Here is a 21,386-nt window from a genome sequence, read left to right on the forward strand (position 1 = left end):
GAGCTTTGAGTGGGTTGACTTAAAGAACAGTGTTTCATAATAATTATCTAGGTGCTGTTCAGATAAGATGAAAATGTGAGTGATTAAAATGTAGGCAACATTGGATCAGCCTTTTCAGATACATTGATCTAGCGTCCTCCACACGTTTTTTTGGAGGTGATGGTGGGCACAAATGTATGTCCCATTATTCTTATAACGAAACATATGTAGATAAGGTTGTTATAATAATAATGGGTCATATATATATATATATATATATATATATTGGCCTCACTGCACAGCTTGTGGGGTCTTAGTTCCCTGACCAGGGATTGAACCCGGGGCCCTGCAGTGAAAGTGCCGAGTCATAACCACTGGACCGCCAGAGAATTCCCCCAACATTTCAATAAAGAGAGAAACTCTCCCCATGCCCAGTCCAGCAGGTCAACTGTTTTCATATTTGTGATTTCCCAATTCTCTTGTGGCCTCTGTTCATAGTTTTGGCTGATTTTTTTTTTTTAAAGAATGTTTTAGGAGACAGGATTGAGCTTAGAGCTTTTCAAAAAAGGATAAAACATCTGAGCAATTTAGCTGGTCCCTCTCCAAGTTCTCAGGTAGAACGTGGAATCGTCTTCCTCTGCCAGGCTACTCACTCCAAACTCTTGAACCCACACCCTGCTCACCCTAGGGCTTCTCTCCACCCGCTCAGCCAGCTTCCCTTGTTTCTCTGAGCTGAACGTGGGGCCTGCCTTTTGGCAAATGGTATCTCCTGGGCAAGTTTTCTCATGGGTGCTGGGTGCAAATGCAGGAGGAACTTTTGAGAGAAAAAGTCTCTTTGAACATTAACCGAAGGAAACACAGTCTATGTTCCTTAAATACCGAGGTGTCTCACTGCCAGCTCCCACGACCAGCAAACACACAAGCGGGGAAACTCAACGTGGGAAGGGACTCTTCCTGAAATGTTCCAGCATCTTGTTTGATTCCCCTATAGACCCTGAGAGCTTGGCTCGAGTGTTACTTTTGCAGGGAGGCATCCCAGACCAGCCACGCTCCTCCGTCTGTGTTCTCACATCTCCCTGTATGTTTTCCCTCTAGCCCGTGCACCGGTGGGGATGACCGGATGCTCATTATCTGTCTTCCTTCTTTGGCCTTTAGCTCTGTGAAGGCAGGGACTCTGTCTGTCTCGGTCATTGCTGTATTTTCAGGGATGAGTATCAGCGTCATAGATGTTTGATCCATGTCACTTGAACAGATACGTCTAGTCTAACTGTCTTTTTGATGTTAAATTCCTTTGAATGCTTCCCCAGCAAATGTCTGATGGGCCGTCATTTGAATATCACCCTCGATGGGTCCTCCTCCATTCCTAAAGGGGCCCCCGTCCCATTTTTGCGCTCCTTGGACCTTTAGAAACTTATTTCTGTTATTGGATTAAATTCCATCTTGAATAATTATCTCTAATTTGAGTTCAACTCTAAATCACCTTGGCTCCCCACAGGAAAGACATTCCCTCTGTTTTACTCATTAGCTTTACCGTTCCTCCCTCTGGAAACGCGCCCTTTGCTTTTCCCTCTTGTGCATTAGAGCTTCCCCTGCTTATAAACACCAAGAAGCCTGCTACAGCTCCGCAGCAGCAGCTGGGAAATCTCACCATCCCCATTCCCTTCTTCTCAACTTCGATAGGACTTTTTTGCCCTTTGCATTAGGTTACTAAATTTAAAAAGTTGTCAACAAAATGCTAAAATATTTGCAGAATTGAGTTTCAGGACGGTAATTTCCAGAATGGTCTGATGGAAACAGGCTGGGCATGGATCCAACCTCTGTCTCCCTCAGATGACTGGGGGTTATGAGGCTGTTGGAAAGCCTGATGGAGCCTCAGAGAGAAGTATTCATTCAGTACGCCCATTTCACAGAGGGGGAAACCGAGGCCCAGAGGGGGCACAAGACAGCCTAGAGCCACATGGCGATTTAGTGCAGAGTATCTCAAAGTGTTGTTTCCAGACCATCAGCAGAAGAGTCTATTGCAGAGATCGTTAAAAATGGAAGTTCTCAGGCTCCAGCCCAGAACCCACTGAATCAAAATCTCCATGGATGAGGCCTGGGAATCTGTAGTTTTAGCCAGGACCTCCAGGTGATTCTCATGGACCGAATCACAGAACTGGCCAAGGCTGACTCCGTTCCACAGATGTGTTTTGTTTGCTGGCATTATGTCGATTCTCACATATTTTATATTTTAATCAGCTTTCTAAATTGTTCTCGACAGGATGGGTGGGTCCAAATAGCCTGGCTCACTGTTTGCAGAAACAGAACCTCTCTCATGGTGCTTTAAATTTTTTTTAAAATTAATATCTAATTCCTATATAAGAGAAAATTCCATTAAAAAATCTATACTTCTGACTTCTCTTAAAAAAGTCAGAAAATCCGACAGTGTTCCCTGCCCACCTGGCAGCGGTTGGTTACTGACTGACTGTTTCCTTTGGAATGGTCCAGTGGTCTCCAGATTTCCTGAGTCCCCAGTGTTCTCAGTTCCCTGCTTGCTGAGACTGAAGGGCAGCTGCCACTCACCTGTTGGTCTCATAATAATGAGAAGAGAAATGGTTAGTGTGAAAGAGAGTCCTACAGCACCAGGCATTTCTAGAAGAAATTAAACAGAGCCTTCCTGGGGGGCAAGAAGGGTAGACATGAGTAGTATTTGATATGCAGTGTTTGATCTGAGAAAGTGTGTCTGCATGTTGAAAGATACAGCCTGAGCTGCCTTCGAGAAACACACTGGCTGTCTTACAGAGTCAATCCTCCTGGCAAGATGGGCTTTTGAATTTACGGCCTCTGTCGTGTACACTACAGTCTGAGAAACACTGCCCCTTTGGGTCTCTATCATCTTTCTCTCTGCATTTCATATATCACATGTTCTCCTACCACTGCAAACTCAACTATGGCTGAAGATGGAACTCCTTATCTTTCACCCGGTGTCTCTTCTGTTATCCAGATTCCCCGCCACTGTGACCTTCAGCTCTTTTTCTCTCAAAAGTTTGCTCTTTGCTGTATCATTTCTCCCACCTTATTTGATTGTTACTTCCTTATCTTGTAATCATGGAGTTGGGAAAAAAAAATCTAAGGATACAGTGTGGAAGCTTCACCATCTTCACAGCTTCTCTTTGTCAAGTAAAAATCAGATATTATTAGGGAAGACAATGAACACTGGGCCATGGAGTTGATACCTTGTAACGTTTCTACTTGAAGAGTAAAAGGCCTCTTGTATTCACTGGACCATATATAGCCTCACACTTTGCTCCTCAACTGTTCTGTGTGTTTAGGATGAATAAGAGAATCTTGTGAACCATTCTCTTTGTGTTTTTTGGCAGCTGGGTCTCCACAATATTGAGAATGGATGAGAGTAGATCACTTGAAATTTGTACCGAGGAAACTTACACAGCCAGATGTAATTCTATTCTCATAGTCCTAAAGTGGACAAAAAAAAAAATGGCATGTCATCCCCTTAACTCAACTTTTGTAACGTCGGCTGTCAAGGCAGTGAGGCAGGATGTGTTTATGCCAAAGAAGGCCAAGAGCGGCTTATTTACTTTAATAGGTGGAGGTTGAATGATGTAATTATCTAAATTTCCAGTCATGCTAGAATGTTTTTAAGACTAGTGATTCTTAAATTTCATTCACTGTTAAATTTTTATGATTTTTTTTTTTTACCATATACCCATAGCACCTGAACTATAATACTTAGACCTTTTCTTTAAATTTTACTTACTTTGATTCAATTGAAAAGGAAACTTTATATCACCCTCACGAACTGAAAACCAATCTTGATTCCCATTAGTAGAAGATACCTGTACTGTTGAATTCTACGTGGGTACCGTGGCCCACCAGAGGCTCTAAATCTGAGATGTGGCATTTCTGTGTTAAAATGGGGATTAGCAATTGGTACTTACATACGAATGGACTTTCTCCTTGTCACAATCAGAAGAACTGGAAAACCATCGAGAAGGGACTCATGTGATTCATGTTATGTAAAAGCATGCCTGGATGCTAAAATTTTCTTGGAGAAAGTGTCTGACACCAGAGGGGGTGGAATTGTCAACTCTTAGAAAGATGTAGGTAAAAATCATCATATCAACCTGTACTCTCCTGAAATGCAGAGGTAGGGATCACAGTTTAGGGTCTTACAAAATCAGAGTTAGGCATCTACGGCAGAACCTTGCTGGTGGACTGCTACCTAGGTGTCTGGGTCTTTTCTCAGCTTAGCCAGAAAGCCCAAATCTCCCCATCACTCTCTCCCAGCCTGTGCTCTTTTGGAAGCACTCGGCAGGTGGTCACTCCGTAGAGATGCTCTGTCATCAGAACCTGCACACTTGCTCCTTTCCTCCTCCTTCTCGGCCACACCGCACAGAAAACGCACTTGGAATCCTACAGTTGGTAGATTCCCTTGACATCCTCTATTCTTTATAAAGAAACCACAGCCCCAGTTCTGGAGCCTCTCTTGACCAAAACCTGGGAGAACATCCAACTTCCATGCCTGAGATACGCCGTAATAAAATTGGATGTTGAACCAGCCAGATCAGATTAAAGGCCTTCCCAACCGAGCAGAATCGCTTTTCTTTTCTTTTCTTTTTTTTTTTATGGAATCCTTTTTATTTTGAGATAATTGTCAATGAACACGCAGTCAGTTGTAAAAAATAATACAAAGCAACCCAACGTACCCTTAACCCATTTTGCAGTGGGTGAAGCTGAGTGATTAAGTCAAGGATCTTGAGGTGGGGAATGTCCTCATCTCCTTTGCGGGCCCAGGGTCATCACAGGGGTCCTTACAAAGGGAAGGGGCAGAGGGGCAGAGTCAAAGAGAGATGTGAAGATGGCTTTGAAGTTGGGGGAGGGGCCAGGAGCCCAGGAACGTGGGCGCCTCTAGATGCTGGAAGAGGGTGGGAACAAATTCTCCTCTCAGCTTCCGGAGGGGGCGCAGCCCTGCTCACCTCCTGATTTTAGCTCAAGCGGGACCTCTACCTCCAGAGCCCTGAGACTGAATCGTGTTTTTATCAGGCATAGAACTATGCGGTGATTTGTAGGAAACTAACACAGAGGTGCCATCTCAGATTTCCCTCCTAACCACAGCTCTCAGACCCAAGTCTCTCCTGGCCGCATCTGCCTCACCAGCCTCACCTGCTTCTCTCTTACCCTCCTGGCCACATCTTGTCGCAAGGCTGATATGAGGTCTGCTCCTTAAACGTTCCACGGTCCTTCGTCCTGTGCCTTCCCTTGTCCGAGTCACACCCGTTCCCTTCAGATCTCAGGCAAAGCGACCTTCAGGAAGCCTCTCTCAGCCTCCAGGGTAGACGGTGCCCTGCTCCGATGCTTGTTGTTCTTGTCTCTCCTCCCTGAGCTCATCACACCCGTCACTGGGGGGACTCCCGCGTGAATATTCACGTCGGTCTCTCCCTGCCTACATGGTAGTAAGTCCAGGAGCCCAGGGACCCCGGGGTCTCCTCACTTTTCTGCCTCCAGACCCTCCCTCATAGTGTCTGATGTATATCAGCCACTGATTAAATGTTCGTTGAATGAATGAGGGTGCTGCTATGAACTGAATGTGTGCTCCCCAAATTCATGTGTTGAAATCTTATCCCTATGATAGTATTTGGAGGTGGGCCTTTGGGAGGTGGTTGGGATTCAGTGAGGTCATGAGGGTGAGGGGTTAAGGCCCTTATAAGCAGAGGAGGAAACACGGGCTCTCTCTGTGTGCACGTACCGAGGAAGGCCACGTGAGGATAAAACCAGCAAGAGGGCTTTGCTGGCAACATGATCACAGCCTTCCAGCTTCCAGAACTGTCAGAAATAACTGTCATTTAAGCCACCCAGTCTGTGAGATTCCGTTATAGCAGCCCGAGCTTACTGAGTCAGGTGTTATCTAAGGTGAGACCACAGCCCGGGAGTGAAATTGATGGCCTTGTTTTTTTGTTTTTTCTTAAAGTTTTACTGGCTTTAATATCAAAAAAATTTTTATTGAAGTCTAGTTGATTTACAATGTTGTGTTAGTTTCTGCTGTACAGCAAAGTGATTCAGTTATACATATATATATTCTTTTCCATTATGGTTTATCACAAGATATTGAATATAGTTCCCTGTGCTGTACAGTAGGACCTTGTTGTTTATCCATTCTATATATAACAGTTTGCGTCTGCTAATCCCAAACTCCCAATCCATCCCTCCACCACCCACCCTTCCCCTTGGCGACCACACATCTGTTCTCTAGGTCTGTGAGTCTGTTTCTGTTTCATAGATAGGTTCATTTGTGTCATAGTTTAGATTCCACATATAAGTGGTATCATATGGTCTTTCTCTTTCTGACTTACTTCTCTTAGTATGATAATCTCTAGTTGCATCCATATTGCTGCAAATGGCATTATTTCATTCTTTTTTATAGCTCAGCAGTATTCCATTGTATATATGTAGCACATCTCCTTTATCCATTCATCTGTTGATGGACATTTAGATTGTTTCCATATCTTGGCTATTGTAAATAATGCTGCTATGAACATTGGGGTACATGTATCTTTTTTAAAATTTATTTTATTTTATTTATTTTTGGCTGCGTTAGGTCTTTGTTGCTGCCCGCAGGCTTTCTCTAGTTGCGGCGAGCAACTCTTCCTTGTGGTGCACAGGCTTCTCATTGCAGTGGCTTCTCTTGTTGCGGAGCACGGGCTCTAGGTGTGTGGGCTTCAGTAGTTGTGGCTCGCGGGCTCTAGAACACAGGCTCAGTAGTTGTGGCGCATGGGCTTAGTTGCTCTGTGGCATGTGGGATCTTCCCGGACCTGGGCTCGAACCCGTGTCCCCTGCATTGGCAGGCGGATTCTTAACGACTGTGCCACCAGGGAAGCCCACATGTATCTTTTTGAATTAGAGTTTTCTCTGGATATATGCCCAGGAGTGGGATGGCTGGGTCATATGACACTATTTTTTAGTTTTTTTTTTTTTTTTTTTTTTTTTTTTTTTTGGGGTTCCCCAGCCCTCTCCCTGCTGTGGCCTCTCGCGTGGGGCACAGGCTCCGGACGCGCAGGCTCAGCGGCCATGGCTCACGGGCCAAGCCGCTCCGCGGCATGTGGGATCCTCCCGGACAGGGGCACGAACCCGTGTCCCCTGCATCGGCAGGCAGACTCTCAACCACTGCGCCACGAGGGAAGCCCCTATTTTTTAGTTTTTTGAGGGACCTCCATACTGTTTTCCATAATGACTGCACCAATTTACATTCCCACCAACAGTGTGGGAGGGTTCCCTTCTCTCCACACTCCCTCCAGCATTTGTTATTTGTAGACTTTTTAATGGTGACCATTCTGACTGGTGTGAGGTGATACTTCATGGTAGTTTTGATTTGCATTTCTCTGATGATTAGCGATGTTGAGCATCTTTTCATGTGCCTGCTGGGATGGCGTTGGTTTTGATGCTCTCAGCATCACTCCACCACTCCAGAACATTCTTGAGCCTGCTCTGCTGGCTCTGGGTGGTTCTCATGGAAACTCGCTTTCAGCTGGTTGTCATAGTCGACATGTGTGGATAAGCTCATGTCCTCTCATGCCATTGCACTGTAGGTGGACATGTCTCACACAGGCCTAGGGCCACCTCTGTCTTGAACCAAGTCCTCTTGGAAACGGGAAAGGATGGAGAGTTTCCTTGCTCCCCCTCTCACCCTGCAGCCGCTTCTCCAGCATCCTCCCCCGAATCAGCCACCCACAGTAGTGGTCAGGAAGGAAGGAGTGTGCACATCCTTGTGGTGGCCTTTGGTGGGACTTTGGGGTCAGGAAGGGGACTCCTCTGTGAATTGTCAAAGTTCAGCTGAAATGTTGTAAGCAACAGAAACGCAACTCAGCTAGGCTTCGGGGATTGATTGAGTGGATCCAGGTAAAGACTGTGTTCTGGTTATCGACTGCTGCGTAACAAGCACTCCCAAACTTAGCAAGTGCAACACCATTTAGCATCACCTCTCATGGTTCTGGGGGTTGCCAGGGCTCTCATGCAGCTGCAGCCACGGCGGCCAGGACTGGGTCCTCTGAAGGTGCCCCTGAGGTGGATATCCAAGACCACTTTCTTTTTTTTTTTTTTCCAAGACCACTTTCTTCACTCACATCTCTGGCACCTCCAGCTCCTCTATGTGGTTTCTTTCTCCACCAGCAGAGTCTGGACTTGTCCCATGTTGGCTTTGAGCTCCAAGAGGCAGAAAGCTGAAGCTCCCAGGCAGTTAACAGCTGCACCTGGAACCTGGCCATGGCCACTTCTGTTGACTGACTCCGCTTGGTCAAATCAGCCAGAGGGCAGGTGGAGAAATTGGCCTGAGTCTTGGTGGAGAGCGGGAAGGTCACATGGCATGAAAGCAGATGGGATGGGAGACGGTGTGGCTTCTTTGTGAGATGGAGCGTGCCACAAGCTGGGTCCAGGTGCTTAGATAACGTCACCAAAAGTTTGTGTTCCTCCATCGCTCTGGCTCTGTTCCAAGAAGGCTTTCCAGGCGTGATAGCAATGTCCGCCCAGAGTCTCCAGGACTCCCTTTTATTGGCTGAAGCCTGTCCATCTCTGAGCCAGTGCCTGTGATTCTGACTGGTCCAGCCCATGGGAACCTGGGGCTGTGTGGTCAGCCCCACCTGATCTAGAGGAAGCAGGAGTGGGGAGGATGGTCCCCGCGCAAGAACGTGGAGGTGCTGTGCTGGGCGAGGGAGGATGGATGCCGGGATGCTACGTCACCTGCGGGTCTCCTTGCCCTCCCTGCTGCCTGCTGCTTTGGTCCACTTTGAGTTACCAACATGCAGGGCACGGTGCTGAGTCCATGGGTCTGGGAAGAGCTGCTCCTCTACCTGGAGAAATTCCCTACCCACCCCTGCCTGCCGCCTCTGCCCCCCCCCACCACAGCAGACACTGAGAGGATAATGCACAAGAAGACTTCCTCGCCTAGCCCAGCTCTGTAGTGTGCATTTTTCTCCTCCATGGAAGGCCTTCGAATCTTTTTTGTCTAATTCAGCGAGTGAGTCCTCTCCCAAACAACACTGTCTCTGAGGGAAGACAGAGAGATGACAGGTGCAGACTCCAGAGCCAGACTGCCTGGTTCAAATCCTGACTCTGTCGCTGGCTGTGTGGCCTTAGACAAGTAACTTTACCTCTCTTGGCTTCAATCCTCTCACTTGTAAAATGGGGACCGTACTAACACCTAGCTCATAACCCTAACTGTAACCCTAACCCTAACCCTAGTCAGGAGGAATAAAAGAATTAATACATGAAAATTCTTGAGACATTCTGTCTTGCTCAAAGTAAGTTCTCTTTAAGCAGTAGTGATCCTACTTTTCTTTATAAAGTGTTCTTTATATAGTAAGGAAATTCATTTCTTGTTTGTTCAGTGTTTTACAAATAATTTTTTCCTGGGTTGTCATTTGTCTTTTGACTTTGTCATGGTAAATTTTTTGCCTTGCAAAATTTTATCATATTTATGCACTCGAATGTATCCACCTTTTCTTGGGACAGCTGGATATTTTTTCTTTTCTTTTTTTTTTTTTGGTCTTATTGAGAAAGAACTTTCCTCACATTTTTTTCAGACGGATGAGGATTCAATGCTCATAAGAAGAAGAAAAGTATTGAATCAATTTGTCAATATTGCACTTCTTTTTTCTCAGATTTTTTCTCCTTTGCATTGACAGCTCCAAGTGCAAGAAGCAAAGTTCCTGAAAATGCTAATATTAGAGGGCTCATTGTGAATCTTTTAAGGCTCTATGAAGACGTAAATTGATATTTAAACACAAGCTGTTCCTCAGATAGAAATGATTATTTTGTAGGCTGAATGAACAAAAATGAAAAGCTTGGCTTATAGTAACCATTGTTTGCTTCAGTCTTCCCTTACCTAATGCCAAATTGAAAGTTTTATTTTTCTTTTTCTTCCTGGACAGAAAAATATTTGGCCAAGATAGGAGTGAAAGGAATTTTTAAATGCAGCTAAGTGTTTGGAAAAAATGGACTTTTGTGAATCCCGCTGGGACTTCGTTTCATAACAAAAGTTTCACAATGTGCCGTGTTCGTGTCCATGTGAAATCGGTTGTTTCTGAGTGCAGAGGCATGGCAGGAAGGCTTGGGGCTTTGTTTTTGGACTCTGCGCCACTGCAGTGCAAGGCAGACAAAAGTACTGGGATGCCCCGGGCCTGGGAGTCCCCTCCACCTGCTGAGTGGGACAGTGTCTGGGGCAGCCCAGCCGCCCTCTGAGCAAACAGCCAAAGTCCCATCCTTTCGTTGGCGTGACCTGTGTCCCAGGGCACTTTTGGGGACTTTCCTTTTTCCTCAATAGCCCTGAGAACATACTCCTTATGACTCTGAGCTCTACCCTGGAGTCTATCTGAGCCTCATCTGTTATTTTGAGGTTCCTCTTTACATTAAAAAAAAAAAAAATTAGAGAAATTCCAAACCGGGGAATTATATATTATTTATATATTATTATGAATTACATATATAATTATTCTATAATTATAATATATAATTATTATAAATATATAATTATAACATATAATTATAATATATAATTATATATTATATAATAAATATAATATATAATTATTCTATAATTATAATATATAATTATTCTATAATCATGCCATGTTTTACATGTTTATATTAATCGTATTAAGGCTTTTGACCTACAAAGGTATAATGCAATGTAATTGTCACAATTATATTGTCACAAGACATTTGAACAAATGTGACAAACATGTTGATGCGTGAAGCATTACAGCCAGGATGGGTGGTGATGCGACGGAAGTTTATCCTTGATGACAAATGTCTTCTTGTGATTCACACTCTCCTGGACTCTGCCCACAATCCCATTTGAAGATAAGATACAAAGTCTAAAATTGGTGCCATTTATATAAATAAGGCCCAGGGCAAATGGCCGCCCTGGCTCCCCTCCCAGCCCCATCCTGGGCCTGTTTTGATCAAGTCTGGGCACCTCCTCTCTCAGCATCAATGAAGCCTTCCCACCACAGAGCCTGGGCCAGGTTGGGAGGGCTGAGGCCGCCTGAGTTCTTTCCGGCTTTCACCACCGAGTCCAGGCAGGCTGCATGCATTCACACAAGCACACACACGCACACACACGCGCACACACACACACAAACACACACACACACACACAGTCTACTTATGGGAAAAGAAAGGGTAAATGTTACTGGATTCAGAGAAGCAGAGTGGAGGTAATCAGGGATCCAAAGGGCAATTCCAGGAGCCTCCGGCCAGGAGTGGCCACTGTCGCCCCTCGCCCAGGAGCCTGCCCCTGGACTGCACAGTGATCGTGGGTCAGGGTCTTCACCATCAAGGGCTGGCCTGGGGCTTCCCTGGTGGCGCAGTGGCTGGGAGTCCACCTGCCGATGCAGGGGACGCGGGTTCGTGCCCCGGTCCGGGAAGATCCCACCCACATGCCGCGGAGCGGCTGGGCCCGTGAGCCATGGCCGCTGGGCCTGCGCGTCCGGAACCTGTGCTCCGCAGCGGGAGAGGCCACAACAGTGAGAGGCCCGCGTACTGCAAAAAAAAAAAAAAAAAAGGGCTTGCCTTGTTCCTTACACTCCCCCTGCTTCCAGTGTTGGAGACACACCCACCAATGGGCCAGCTTGTTCATACCATTTAGTCCACGTGGAGCCTGGGGACGGGGCTCAGGACTTAGGAGTCTGCGGACTGGCTGTCTCTGCTGCCAGGGCCGTCGTGTGCCCCACTTTGTTGGGAATGAACAATTGTAGGTTTCAAAACCTTTCAAAGTGCCTTCCTCTTTGACTAGAAATGCCCTACTGGGAATTTATCCTAAAGGCATCTAATCAGAGACGTGCAGAAAGGTTTAGCTTCCAGTTCTGTTTGGGAAATTAAAAGTCGAAGGAAACTTTAAGACCCAGCCGTGGGGGGAGGGGCTTGCTGCTGTTGTTTTTTTTTTAATTACAGTTCCTGTTTATTTTATTTTTTGGCCACGCCTCGCGGCTTTTGGGATCTTAGTTCCCCGACCAGGGATTGAACCCGTGCCCTCAGTGGTGAGTGCACAGAGTCCTAACCACTGGACCACGAGGGAACTCCCTAGAGTTCCTGTTTAGAATGTCATGAGGTACAGATTACAAACAATGATGACATAGCGGTGTATTTATGGACATTGGAGGGGGTCTATGTTGTAGTAAGTTTTCAAAACATGTGGCTTATAAACCGGTATGTATGAGTTGGTTCCTTTCTCTGTAAAATATGTTTATGGGGAGGCTTTGGAAGGAGCTACCTTAACTGCCGACGTCTGTAGGTCAGGCTGAGTTTGGGTCTAATCTGAGTCACTTCTCTAGTTCAGGGACCTTGGGCAAACCGGACTCAAGTTTCTTCATCTGCCTAACGGGGTGAGCCGATGAATGATCATCAGGTTTTGTAGTATTTATGAGGAGAGGATTCATTTAAAACCCTTAGTAAAGTGTCTGGTACTTAGTGAGCTGTTCATAAATATTACCTGTTTTTATGGTTTGTATTTTCTGGATTGAGCATATACTGTCTCTGGAATGAGAAAAAAGAAAACTGCCTTTTAAATGAAAAACAAAGAGCAGCGAGAACGACCTGCTTCAGTGAGGTTAAGTCCCGTCCGTTTTTCATTAAAAATAACCCCACGTCTTTTCTGTCCTCAGGGGTCACGTTCTCTTTTTTCTGGAAGACGCAAGCAGAACAGTCCAGAACAAGCCCTTTCGCGTTCGGGGGACAGGTCGTTTCCAACGGGTTCAAAGTCTGCTCCAGCGGTGGCAAGGGCTCCGTGGAGCTGTACACGCGTGACAACTCCATGACGTGGGAGGCCACATTCAGCCCCCCAGGTAAGGGCGCCGCTGGCCCGGAGGGATGCTCAGGGAGGCGTAAGGAGGCCAGACGCTCCGCTGTCGGTCCCCTGGCCTGTGGGCGGTTGAGCCCCGTCCTCTCAGGGGCTGCTTGGGAGGACTTGCTGTTAAGGGTGAGATGACATCCTCTGCGGAGATGTCTGCATGGCAGATGAGGGGCGGGGTCCTTCGGGCGGACGCCTGTGCTCCCCCTGACCACGGGATGACTGGGTCACTGCGCCATGTTACTTAGTGCCCCGAGCCTCAGTTTCCCTAGTGAAGGCATTAATGATACTTACCTCACAGCTTGGGGGAAATTAAATGGAATATTGCATGCAGAGTGCTCAGCACAGTGGTTATTGTTTCTCCTTCTTTTCCCGTCCTTCCCCTTCCTCCTTCTACCCCTCCTTCTTTTTAGTGCTGTAGACTTGCAAATGTTTAGACTTCGCCGTGAAAAAAGTTTTGGAAAGGAGGGGCTGACGATTAGGGGAAAGAAAGCTGGCAGAGGGGAGGCGTGTGGGCACCAGGCCAGTGAGGGCCTGGGATTCAGGAGGGATGGTCTGGACCGGTGTGGGGACTGGGTGTGTGCAGATGTGGCTGAGTGCGTAGGTGGGTGTTGGGAGGCCACATGGTCCTGTCTGACGATTCCTGTTTCCTCCGGGGCTCAGTGTGATCCGTCGCTGGCCGGGCATGAGGTCAGAGGTGTGGGCCAGGAAGCTGGGGGAGGCCGGAGGTCTGGAGTGGGAATTGAGATGGGGAGAGGTGATGGGGGGCTCAGAATGTCTCGAGGTAGCGTGGACAGGCTGCCCAGTCCAGACTGGAGACTAAGAAGGGAATCGCAGACGTGGAGGGCAAAGTGAGAGTCTAGAATGGTCTCCTTCAGGAGGAAATGACATCTCTGACACAGGCAAGGAGAATTCATTTTCGGACCATTTAAAGGAGGCTGCGTGTCTCAGGTGTTAAAAAACCATGGACCCCGGAGCCACGCAGCCTGGGTCACCCCTCTGCTAGCTGTGTGCACCCGGGCGCCTTACTCGCCTGCTCTGTGCCTCAGTGCGCTCGTCTGTAACGTGAGCACAATAACAGTATTGGGTCATAGGGTGACTGTGAGAGTGGAATGAGCTAACACACAAGGAGCCCACAGGAGAGGGGCCCGTAAGCACCGGACGCATTTGCTTGATTCTGCTGCTGCTGTGAGCTGGGACCAAGCTCGTACCTCCACCCCCGGAAAAGGGGCAAATTCGGTGCACACAGAGCATCTTGCGTGTTTGCCCTCTCCGATCCCCGAGGCCAGAGCTTGTCTCTGCGTCCTCTACCTGTCCAGACCTGCCTGTCCTGCCCCTGTTCGTGGCTCTTATCACCTTCCACCTGCTATCAGTCTCTTCCGTAAGAGTCTGATCTCCGTGCCCCTTGGGGCTGACACAGTATCAGGCATCCAGTCGTTTATCTTGAACATGTTTTAAGGTCAGATCTGCTGAATCCTGACTGTTTCCCCACCCAGAGAAATGGGGAGAAGTGTAAACATTTCTGCCTGGCAGTGTGCTCTTTATTTGTTCATTGAAGGGATTTTCACACTCCAGGGCAGTGATACTTTGGACCTGCCTCGGATCCAAGCGCTCTCTGGAGACTCGCGGTTAGAAAGTCGCACAATCCCGAGGGAGAACCCCGGGGTAACTTCTGGGTGATTTAAGATGACAGCCTGGCTCGGGTCATAGGCTTCCTATAAGGCGCGTCTTCCAGCAGCAAGTCCCTGAGGGCATCTGAGCACACACCTGCACAACGAGGTGTGGCCCTCTGTGGGGCAAGCTGCCATCAAAGTCCAGTGAACTTTCTTCTTGTTGGTGAACGTGGTTCTCATGACAGAGAGACGAGTCATCACCAAGGCTCCTGATAGAGGATCCTGACGGAGCCAGGAGTGGTCTGTTCTCCCTCGGTGCTGCCATATTGGTTGCTATCACCTGCTTGAGGTCAGGGCAGAGGTGGGTATCAGTGGCCTTTGGGCTGAATCAGGTCCTCAGATAGGTCTCATTGACCTGCCCTGTGCTGGCCTAGGCTGGATTAAAAAAAATATTTTTGAACAAGTTATGACTATTAGTTATTACTTCATTTAATTTAAAATGGCAAAGGGTCTCTTTGAATGGCTTCTGGGGTTTGGGGGGTGGGTGGGTAACTTCTTTCCTGTGCTCCTAAGGACTGAGGGAAGTGAGGTATGGATTATGACCTATATGAGGACTCAACCAACGGTAGCACTGACCCATCATCATAAGAAAGAGAAATGTGCTTAAAACTAGAACGACCACCGCATGGAGAGCTCGACCCACGTCGTGAGAAGGTGTCTCTGCTCTTCCCCAGGTCCCTACTGGACTCATGTCCTATTTACATGGAAGTCCAAGGAGGGCCTCAAAGTCTACGTCAACGGGACGCTGACCACCTCAGACCCAAGTGGAAAAGTGTCTCATGCCTACGGGGAGCCCAATGTCAACCTCGTGATAGGGTCTGACGAGCGCCAGCCCAAGCGCTACGAGAACGGCGCTTTTGACGAGTTCATCATCTGGGAACGGGCCCTGACGCCGGACGAGATCGCCATGTACTTTACAGCTGCCATTGGTCAGTGATGGGGAGGGGCTGCGGGCCGGCTGTGACGTCACTCCTGGGGAGGGGGCGGGCTTCGGAGCCACCTCCCCTCCGCCGCAGTTCTCTCTTCCTCCCTCTCCTGATGCGGCCGTCGGCGCTGCAGGCTGAGATGTGTCCTGATCGGCCTCACAAATACGATGGATGTTCTAGAGCCCCTGCTCTCTGAGATGGAGGAATCCACAATTTACCAGAAACACGCTGAGATGAATATTCTCCTGCCGTCACCAGGGAGTTTTCCAGGTGTTTGTGACAGATGCTTATGGAAAGCTTTGGGAATCAAGTGTTCCAGGTCCATTAGTGCATTTGATCCACAAATGTCTACCACGTGCCTCCCGCGTGCCAGACTCACCCACCACGGGCCCTCGGAGCGCCCCCAGGACGCCCCCTTCCTGTTTAGCACAGAGCAGTGGTTCAGATCAGGAACCCGGGGGACGGTTGGACCTGGGTTCAGGTCCTCCGTCAACCACAATGAACTGTGGGACTTGGAAAGTCACTAATTAAAAAAATGGAGGTAAAATTCGTAAAACGTGAATGTCACCATTTTACAGTGTACAGTTCAGTGGTACTTACTATGTCCACATGCTGTGCAACCAACACCCCCAAAGGAGCCCAGCACCAGTGAGCAGTCAGTCCCGCTTTCCTCCTTCCCCAGCTCCTAGCAATCACTAATTTACTTTCTGTCTCTATGGATTTACCTATTCCGGATATTCCATATAAATGGGATCGTATGTGACCTTTCGTGTCTCATATGACGTCACTAGGAATCTCTGTTTTGGACTCTGCCTTCCTTTGCATAAAGATCTGTCTGCACAGGAAGCTGTGAGCTAGGGCTGCAGGTACCCAAAGGGGGCGTTTCTCTGGGTTACCTGTCTGGAGGGGGCCCCTCTTCTAACCTGTTAGCTAGAGCAGTGCCATTTTCTGATGGGTCGGTCCAGCTGAGGTGGCTGCTTCTTTTCTAATTCACACAAAGGCAGAGTGTTGATCAGCTCTCCCACTGCTCAGGTGTCCCCCCAAGCCCTGCGATGCTTGTGGCCGTTCCTTCTGTAGAGAAGCCAAGGGAGCAGAAGGTTTTGTTCAGAGTCCCATGGTTTGAAAGTGTGTTTCTTTGACACCAGAAACACACTCTGCACAATCAGATGCGCTTATAACAAGAGCCAGGTGGGAACCGAGACTGACTTAGGACACGGCCGACTCTCGTTTCTCATCCTAGTCTCACGGGGTCGTCAGTTATGAGGATGGACAGGGCTGCTGGGTTGAGTTTTATTGTCCTTCACTTTCTCTTATGGACTCACATGAGTTAAATGTGAATTCGATGGGACTCCTTGGCATCCAAGGAATGGATGTCACTCTGACTTGGAGAACAGAGTGTTTGGGGCTCTGATCCCCAGAGCAGTGTCACACCTTACCCTCTCACCAGCTACCCACCTCCACCCACGGGGTCATTTACTCCTGGAACCAGGGATGGGTGATGAGATTATTGCCTCAGGCCACCCAAAGCAACTTGAGGGACTTCCAGAAATGAAGTGGAGTGTCTCATTAAGTCTGTGTTTTCATTGGGGAAAATACTAAAATTAGAAGGCGTTGGATGTCTTCATTATTATAATCATTCATAATGGACCAAAAGCGGTCTTGAATAGAATCCTCGGGATGGGAGGGGCTCAGGAAGATGGTCTCCCCACCACTTGATGGGGTCCACGCCGGTGTCACCTCACTGGGAGGGGAGGTGGCGAGGCCTCCTGTTTGTCCCAGCCCGGTGATTCACAACCCTCTGTGTTTTATCTCTAAGTAGTCCAGACGCAATGGAAATCCATTTCTTTTGCTTCTTTATGTATTTGAAATCAGTAAAAGCATGTATAAAGTCATCTTTTTATATGATGACTTGCCTAAATACTATTCCCAAGCAATTTAGACTATAAATGGAAAAATAATTTGACCTGGGAAAATCCATACAATCTACCCATTCGGCTGATTTATTAGGCCTTTATCTTTCCAGCGACACTGCTACTCAAAACATTCTCAGACTCTTCTTAGTTTGTCTCTGAAGCTGGGAGAGTTTTGAATAAGGACAGGCCTTCCTGAGGGTGAACGAGGTGACCATGGCTTAGCCCTTAATGAAGCATATGATCTACTGTTTTCCAGGAAAGCATGTTTTGTTGTCCTCAACGCCACCCAGCTTCCTCACGACAGCCACAGCAAACACCATGGTGAGCAGATGCATTTAATGTTGTCCCCACCTCCCCATCTTGGTGATGTCTTTTTGCTTGGACTATATGCCAGGAGAGTGGGAATCCCATTTCACAGTCTGGTCCTGTCTTACTGGCAGTATAATGAATGTCTGGGAGGAAATAATAAATGTAGGGGAAGCCAACACTGGCACTAAAGCTCAACGCTCGGAGTGACTAAATAGAAGACCTGCTTCCTGTGTGGCCTGTGGCCTCCGGTGCCTACACGGAGTCACCAAGAGTTCCAGGGACACCCCCGCCCCCCACCGACCCGAGACTGTTTTCTGGCGCACTTGGCACCATGAGCTGAGAACAGAGAGGAGCCGGCCTTGACACCTGGCTTCTCTCTGCGCCATTTTCTTCTGATGTTTGAGGAAAGGATCACTACGTTTAGAAAGTGTTCCCCTCTGGAATTAATTTGTGATCAATCAACTTCCCTTCCGTGGGAACTTTAATGTAATAGCGAGTGAACAGACTCTAGAACCATCTGCTTGGATTCAAATCCCAGTCCTCTTATTTATTTCTGCGTAAGCCTCTCCACGCTTAGTATCATCTATCCAATGCGTGCGTGTTTCATGAGGCTGCTGTAAGGGTGAAATGTTAATGCTGTTAGTAAAGTAGTCACAAGAGTGCCTGCCTGGTATACAGTAGGTGCTATTACCATGATTACTACAGTGTGAGAAGCATGAGGCCCGGAGGACACACTGAACTTCTGTAGAAATCTTGGCTTTAGTTCTTAAAGGAACTCATATCGCTGATTTCTTTTAGGTGCCCATTGATGCCTACCATCCCATCATTACCAACTTGACAGAGGAGAGAAGAAACTTCCAGAGTCCTGGAATTGTTCTGAATTACCTTCAAAATATGTCCCTCAGCTTACCCAATAAATCCCTCTCAGAGGAAACAGCATTAAATCTCACCAAGGTAAAGATATTTGATTTCTGTGCCGAGTGGATCAGCATTGGCAAACTGCCAGACCACGGCCCACAGCTGTGCCTTGTTTGACCTACGCAGGGCTGAAAAAATCAGAAACTTTAATATAAAAGTCTGGATTTCAACCAGACGGCGTGGCTACTCCAGCCAGCTCTGCACAGCTCAGTGGAGTCTCCGGCAGATGAGACTTGACGCTTCATCTTGTTTTCCCAGTACCCAGGCAGCCTGGCCCCTCTCTCCATCCACTTGGCCCCCTGTAGGCATTTGGGTTTGCAACTCCTGTTCTAAACTCTGCCACCTCCCTTGGCAACAGGTAGAAGGTGGAGTTGGGTCTTTGGCAGATTTAGCCGTGGGGCCATAGTGTGACCCCAACACTGTGACTTGTATCTCAGTGTGAATTCCCAAAGTTACGTAAAGCACTTAGGGAATGCACCACGTATGGCATTGGAACCAAGGTGTTTTCTCTTTTCATCCTCAAAATCTTTCTAGTCAAGGTAGAGGAGGATGCTGGGCTCTTGGGGGCTTGTTAACTTCGATCTCAGCACAGGGCTCCTGGTTGCTGTGCAGAAAGAAGGGATGCTTGAGACCGTTTCACTTCAAAAGTGCAGCATAAGTGTTAAGAGCAGGATATATAGGGTCTGACTGCTGGGTTGAATGTCTCTGCCGGTTACTTACAGTGCACTCTTGGTCGCGTTATGTAACATCTCTCTGCCTCACTTTGCTCATCTGAGATATGGGGAGATAATAGTACTCACCTCACTGGGGACTAAAAGGGTTCCTATGTGCATAGTATGTGTCTGGCACTTGGCGAGTGCTTTTTAAGAGTTCTTAATTCTTACTGGTTTCCAAGCTGAAGACAGATCCAAAGAAGTACCTGAAAGCATGCGTTCTGTAAACAAAGACATCCTGAAACGCAGGGTAGTTCCTGAACGCCATAGCCTTCCTGCCCAGGCGACAGAAGCAAGAGTTAGACGTCTCAGATTTCGTTCCTTCATTCATAGAACATGCTAGGTTCTGAGTATCTGGGATGACCAAGAACCACTTCCTGCTTCCAAGAGGCTCAGGGCTGAGAGGATGAAGATGCACCATGGAGTCTGAAAAGTGCTGTGAGGGGATGTCCCGAGCTGCAGGAGCTCAGTGACACTGGAGTCAGGCAAGCCTGGGCTTGACCCCCAGCTCTATGTCCTTGGGCAACTTTTTAACTTCTCCAAGCCTCAGTTTCCCAGTCTGTGTTATGGGGATAATTTGATGACCCAAGTCTCTCTCCTTGAATAGTTCTGGCTGCAAATAAACAGTCATATTACTATTTTAAAAAACAATAGGGGCATCTAATTGCTTCACTCCAGGTTTGATTACTTCAGTCTTCATTCACAGCAGGGATTTGGGTAGCAGCAGGACAATTCTCTTGGCGTTCTGCTCTGTTTCCAAGGGGCTGGAACGGTTCCAAACACCACACCTCACTAACAACCACCAGGAGGGAAAGCAAGGTCAGGGGGCTCCTCCTTCTTTACAGGGGACGAAATTCTTTCCCATGGTTCTCCCTGCAGAGATCCATCACATGACTGCGCCTAGACCAATCACTAGCCAAGGGGAGCAGGCCTGGCTTGGTAGCTCAGCCAATCATATGGCAGTATGGGCGGGGCCAAGGCAGCACTCTGAGCACTTCCGGGCTCCCCACAGGAAGTACTTCCGGGCTCTGCACGTGAGCTCTGGGGGTGGGTGTGAGGATTCCCAGAGGGAGCAGACTGCCCAGAGGGGGTGAATGGGAGGGTCCGGCCCCTCCATAGTCTTGAAGAGCTGTCTATATGGGAACATAGAATTCAAGGCAGGTCTACATAGGAAACAGTTTCTTTTGAAGCTTGGCGGTTTCCTCTTTCCTTTTGCCCCTCAGATATACTGGACAGTGTCAGAGGTCCCAAACTCAAATGCATGCAGGGACCAGACAAATAAAGTAAATGGATGATTGGGTCAGATAGACAATAGGGAGGAGTAGAGACCGTGGCAAACTGGAAGGTGCCCACCCACAGGAAGTGGCATCGAGCTGCTCGAGTCCCCTGACTTTAACCTGGAGGGTAACCTCTTCTGATTTTGCAAGCAAAACTCCGTCCGTACCTGATTTTGAAATGGAAATTCATGCAATTAAAAAAAAAAAGTGGACAGCTAACTGAAATTTAAAAGCAATTGTGTACAAACCAAATAAAAGACATTTATGAGGCAGATTCAGCCTGTGGGCCATCAGCTTGAGACCTCTGATGGGGGCCCGTGTTGAGATACCGGACTCTGGGTGTCCTGGAGAGGAATCCTGCAGATCTACCCCAAACTCCACCCATCTCTGATTGGATGAGAAATAAAAATCTTTGGCATCCATATCCAATTTTCCATAATGCCCTGGCTTCTCACCACTAACAGTTGAACAGGAAAGTGACAAGAAGTCAGTTCTTGTGCTGGGTAATAAGGAGACCATTAGCCACACATGGCTCTTGAGCACTTGAACTGTGATCAGTTTAAATCAAGATCTAAAATACACACTGGATCTCTAAAATTTAGTATAACAGAAGAATGTAAATTATCAAATTGATGATTTTTATATTGATTGCATGTTGAAGTGATATTTTAGATATATTGGGCTAAGTCAAATGTATTATTAAAAAGTAATTTCATCTGTTTTCTTTTCACTTTTTAAAATATGGCTATTAGAGGGCTTCCCTGGTGGCGCAGTGGTTGAGAGTCCGCCTGCCGATGCAGGAGACGCGGGGTCGTGCCCCGCTTCGGGAGGGTCCCCCAT

At 47.6% G+C, this 21,386-nt stretch overlaps 1 protein-coding gene across 1 annotated transcript in view; it reads left to right on the forward strand.

Annotated features, from left to right (window-relative positions):
- ADGRD1 (adhesion G protein-coupled receptor D1) overlaps positions 1-21,386 on the forward strand; it is a 139,301-nt gene that overhangs the window by 15,695 nt on the left and 102,220 nt on the right. The window contains exons 5-8 of the mRNA XM_007455454.1: positions 12,633-12,812; positions 15,165-15,419; positions 17,586-17,650; positions 18,437-18,592. Of these exons, the coding sequence (XP_007455516.1) occupies positions 12,633-12,812; positions 15,165-15,419; positions 17,586-17,650; positions 18,437-18,592 (656 nt within the window). The remainder of the gene's footprint in view (positions 1-12,632; positions 12,813-15,164; positions 15,420-17,585; positions 17,651-18,436; positions 18,593-21,386) is intronic.

Source organism: Lipotes vexillifer, unplaced genomic scaffold (genome assembly GCF_000442215.2).
Source record: "Lipotes vexillifer unplaced genomic scaffold, Lipotes_vexillifer_v1.1 scaffold671, whole genome shotgun sequence".
NCBI lineage: Eukaryota > Metazoa > Chordata > Mammalia > Artiodactyla > Lipotidae > Lipotes > Lipotes vexillifer.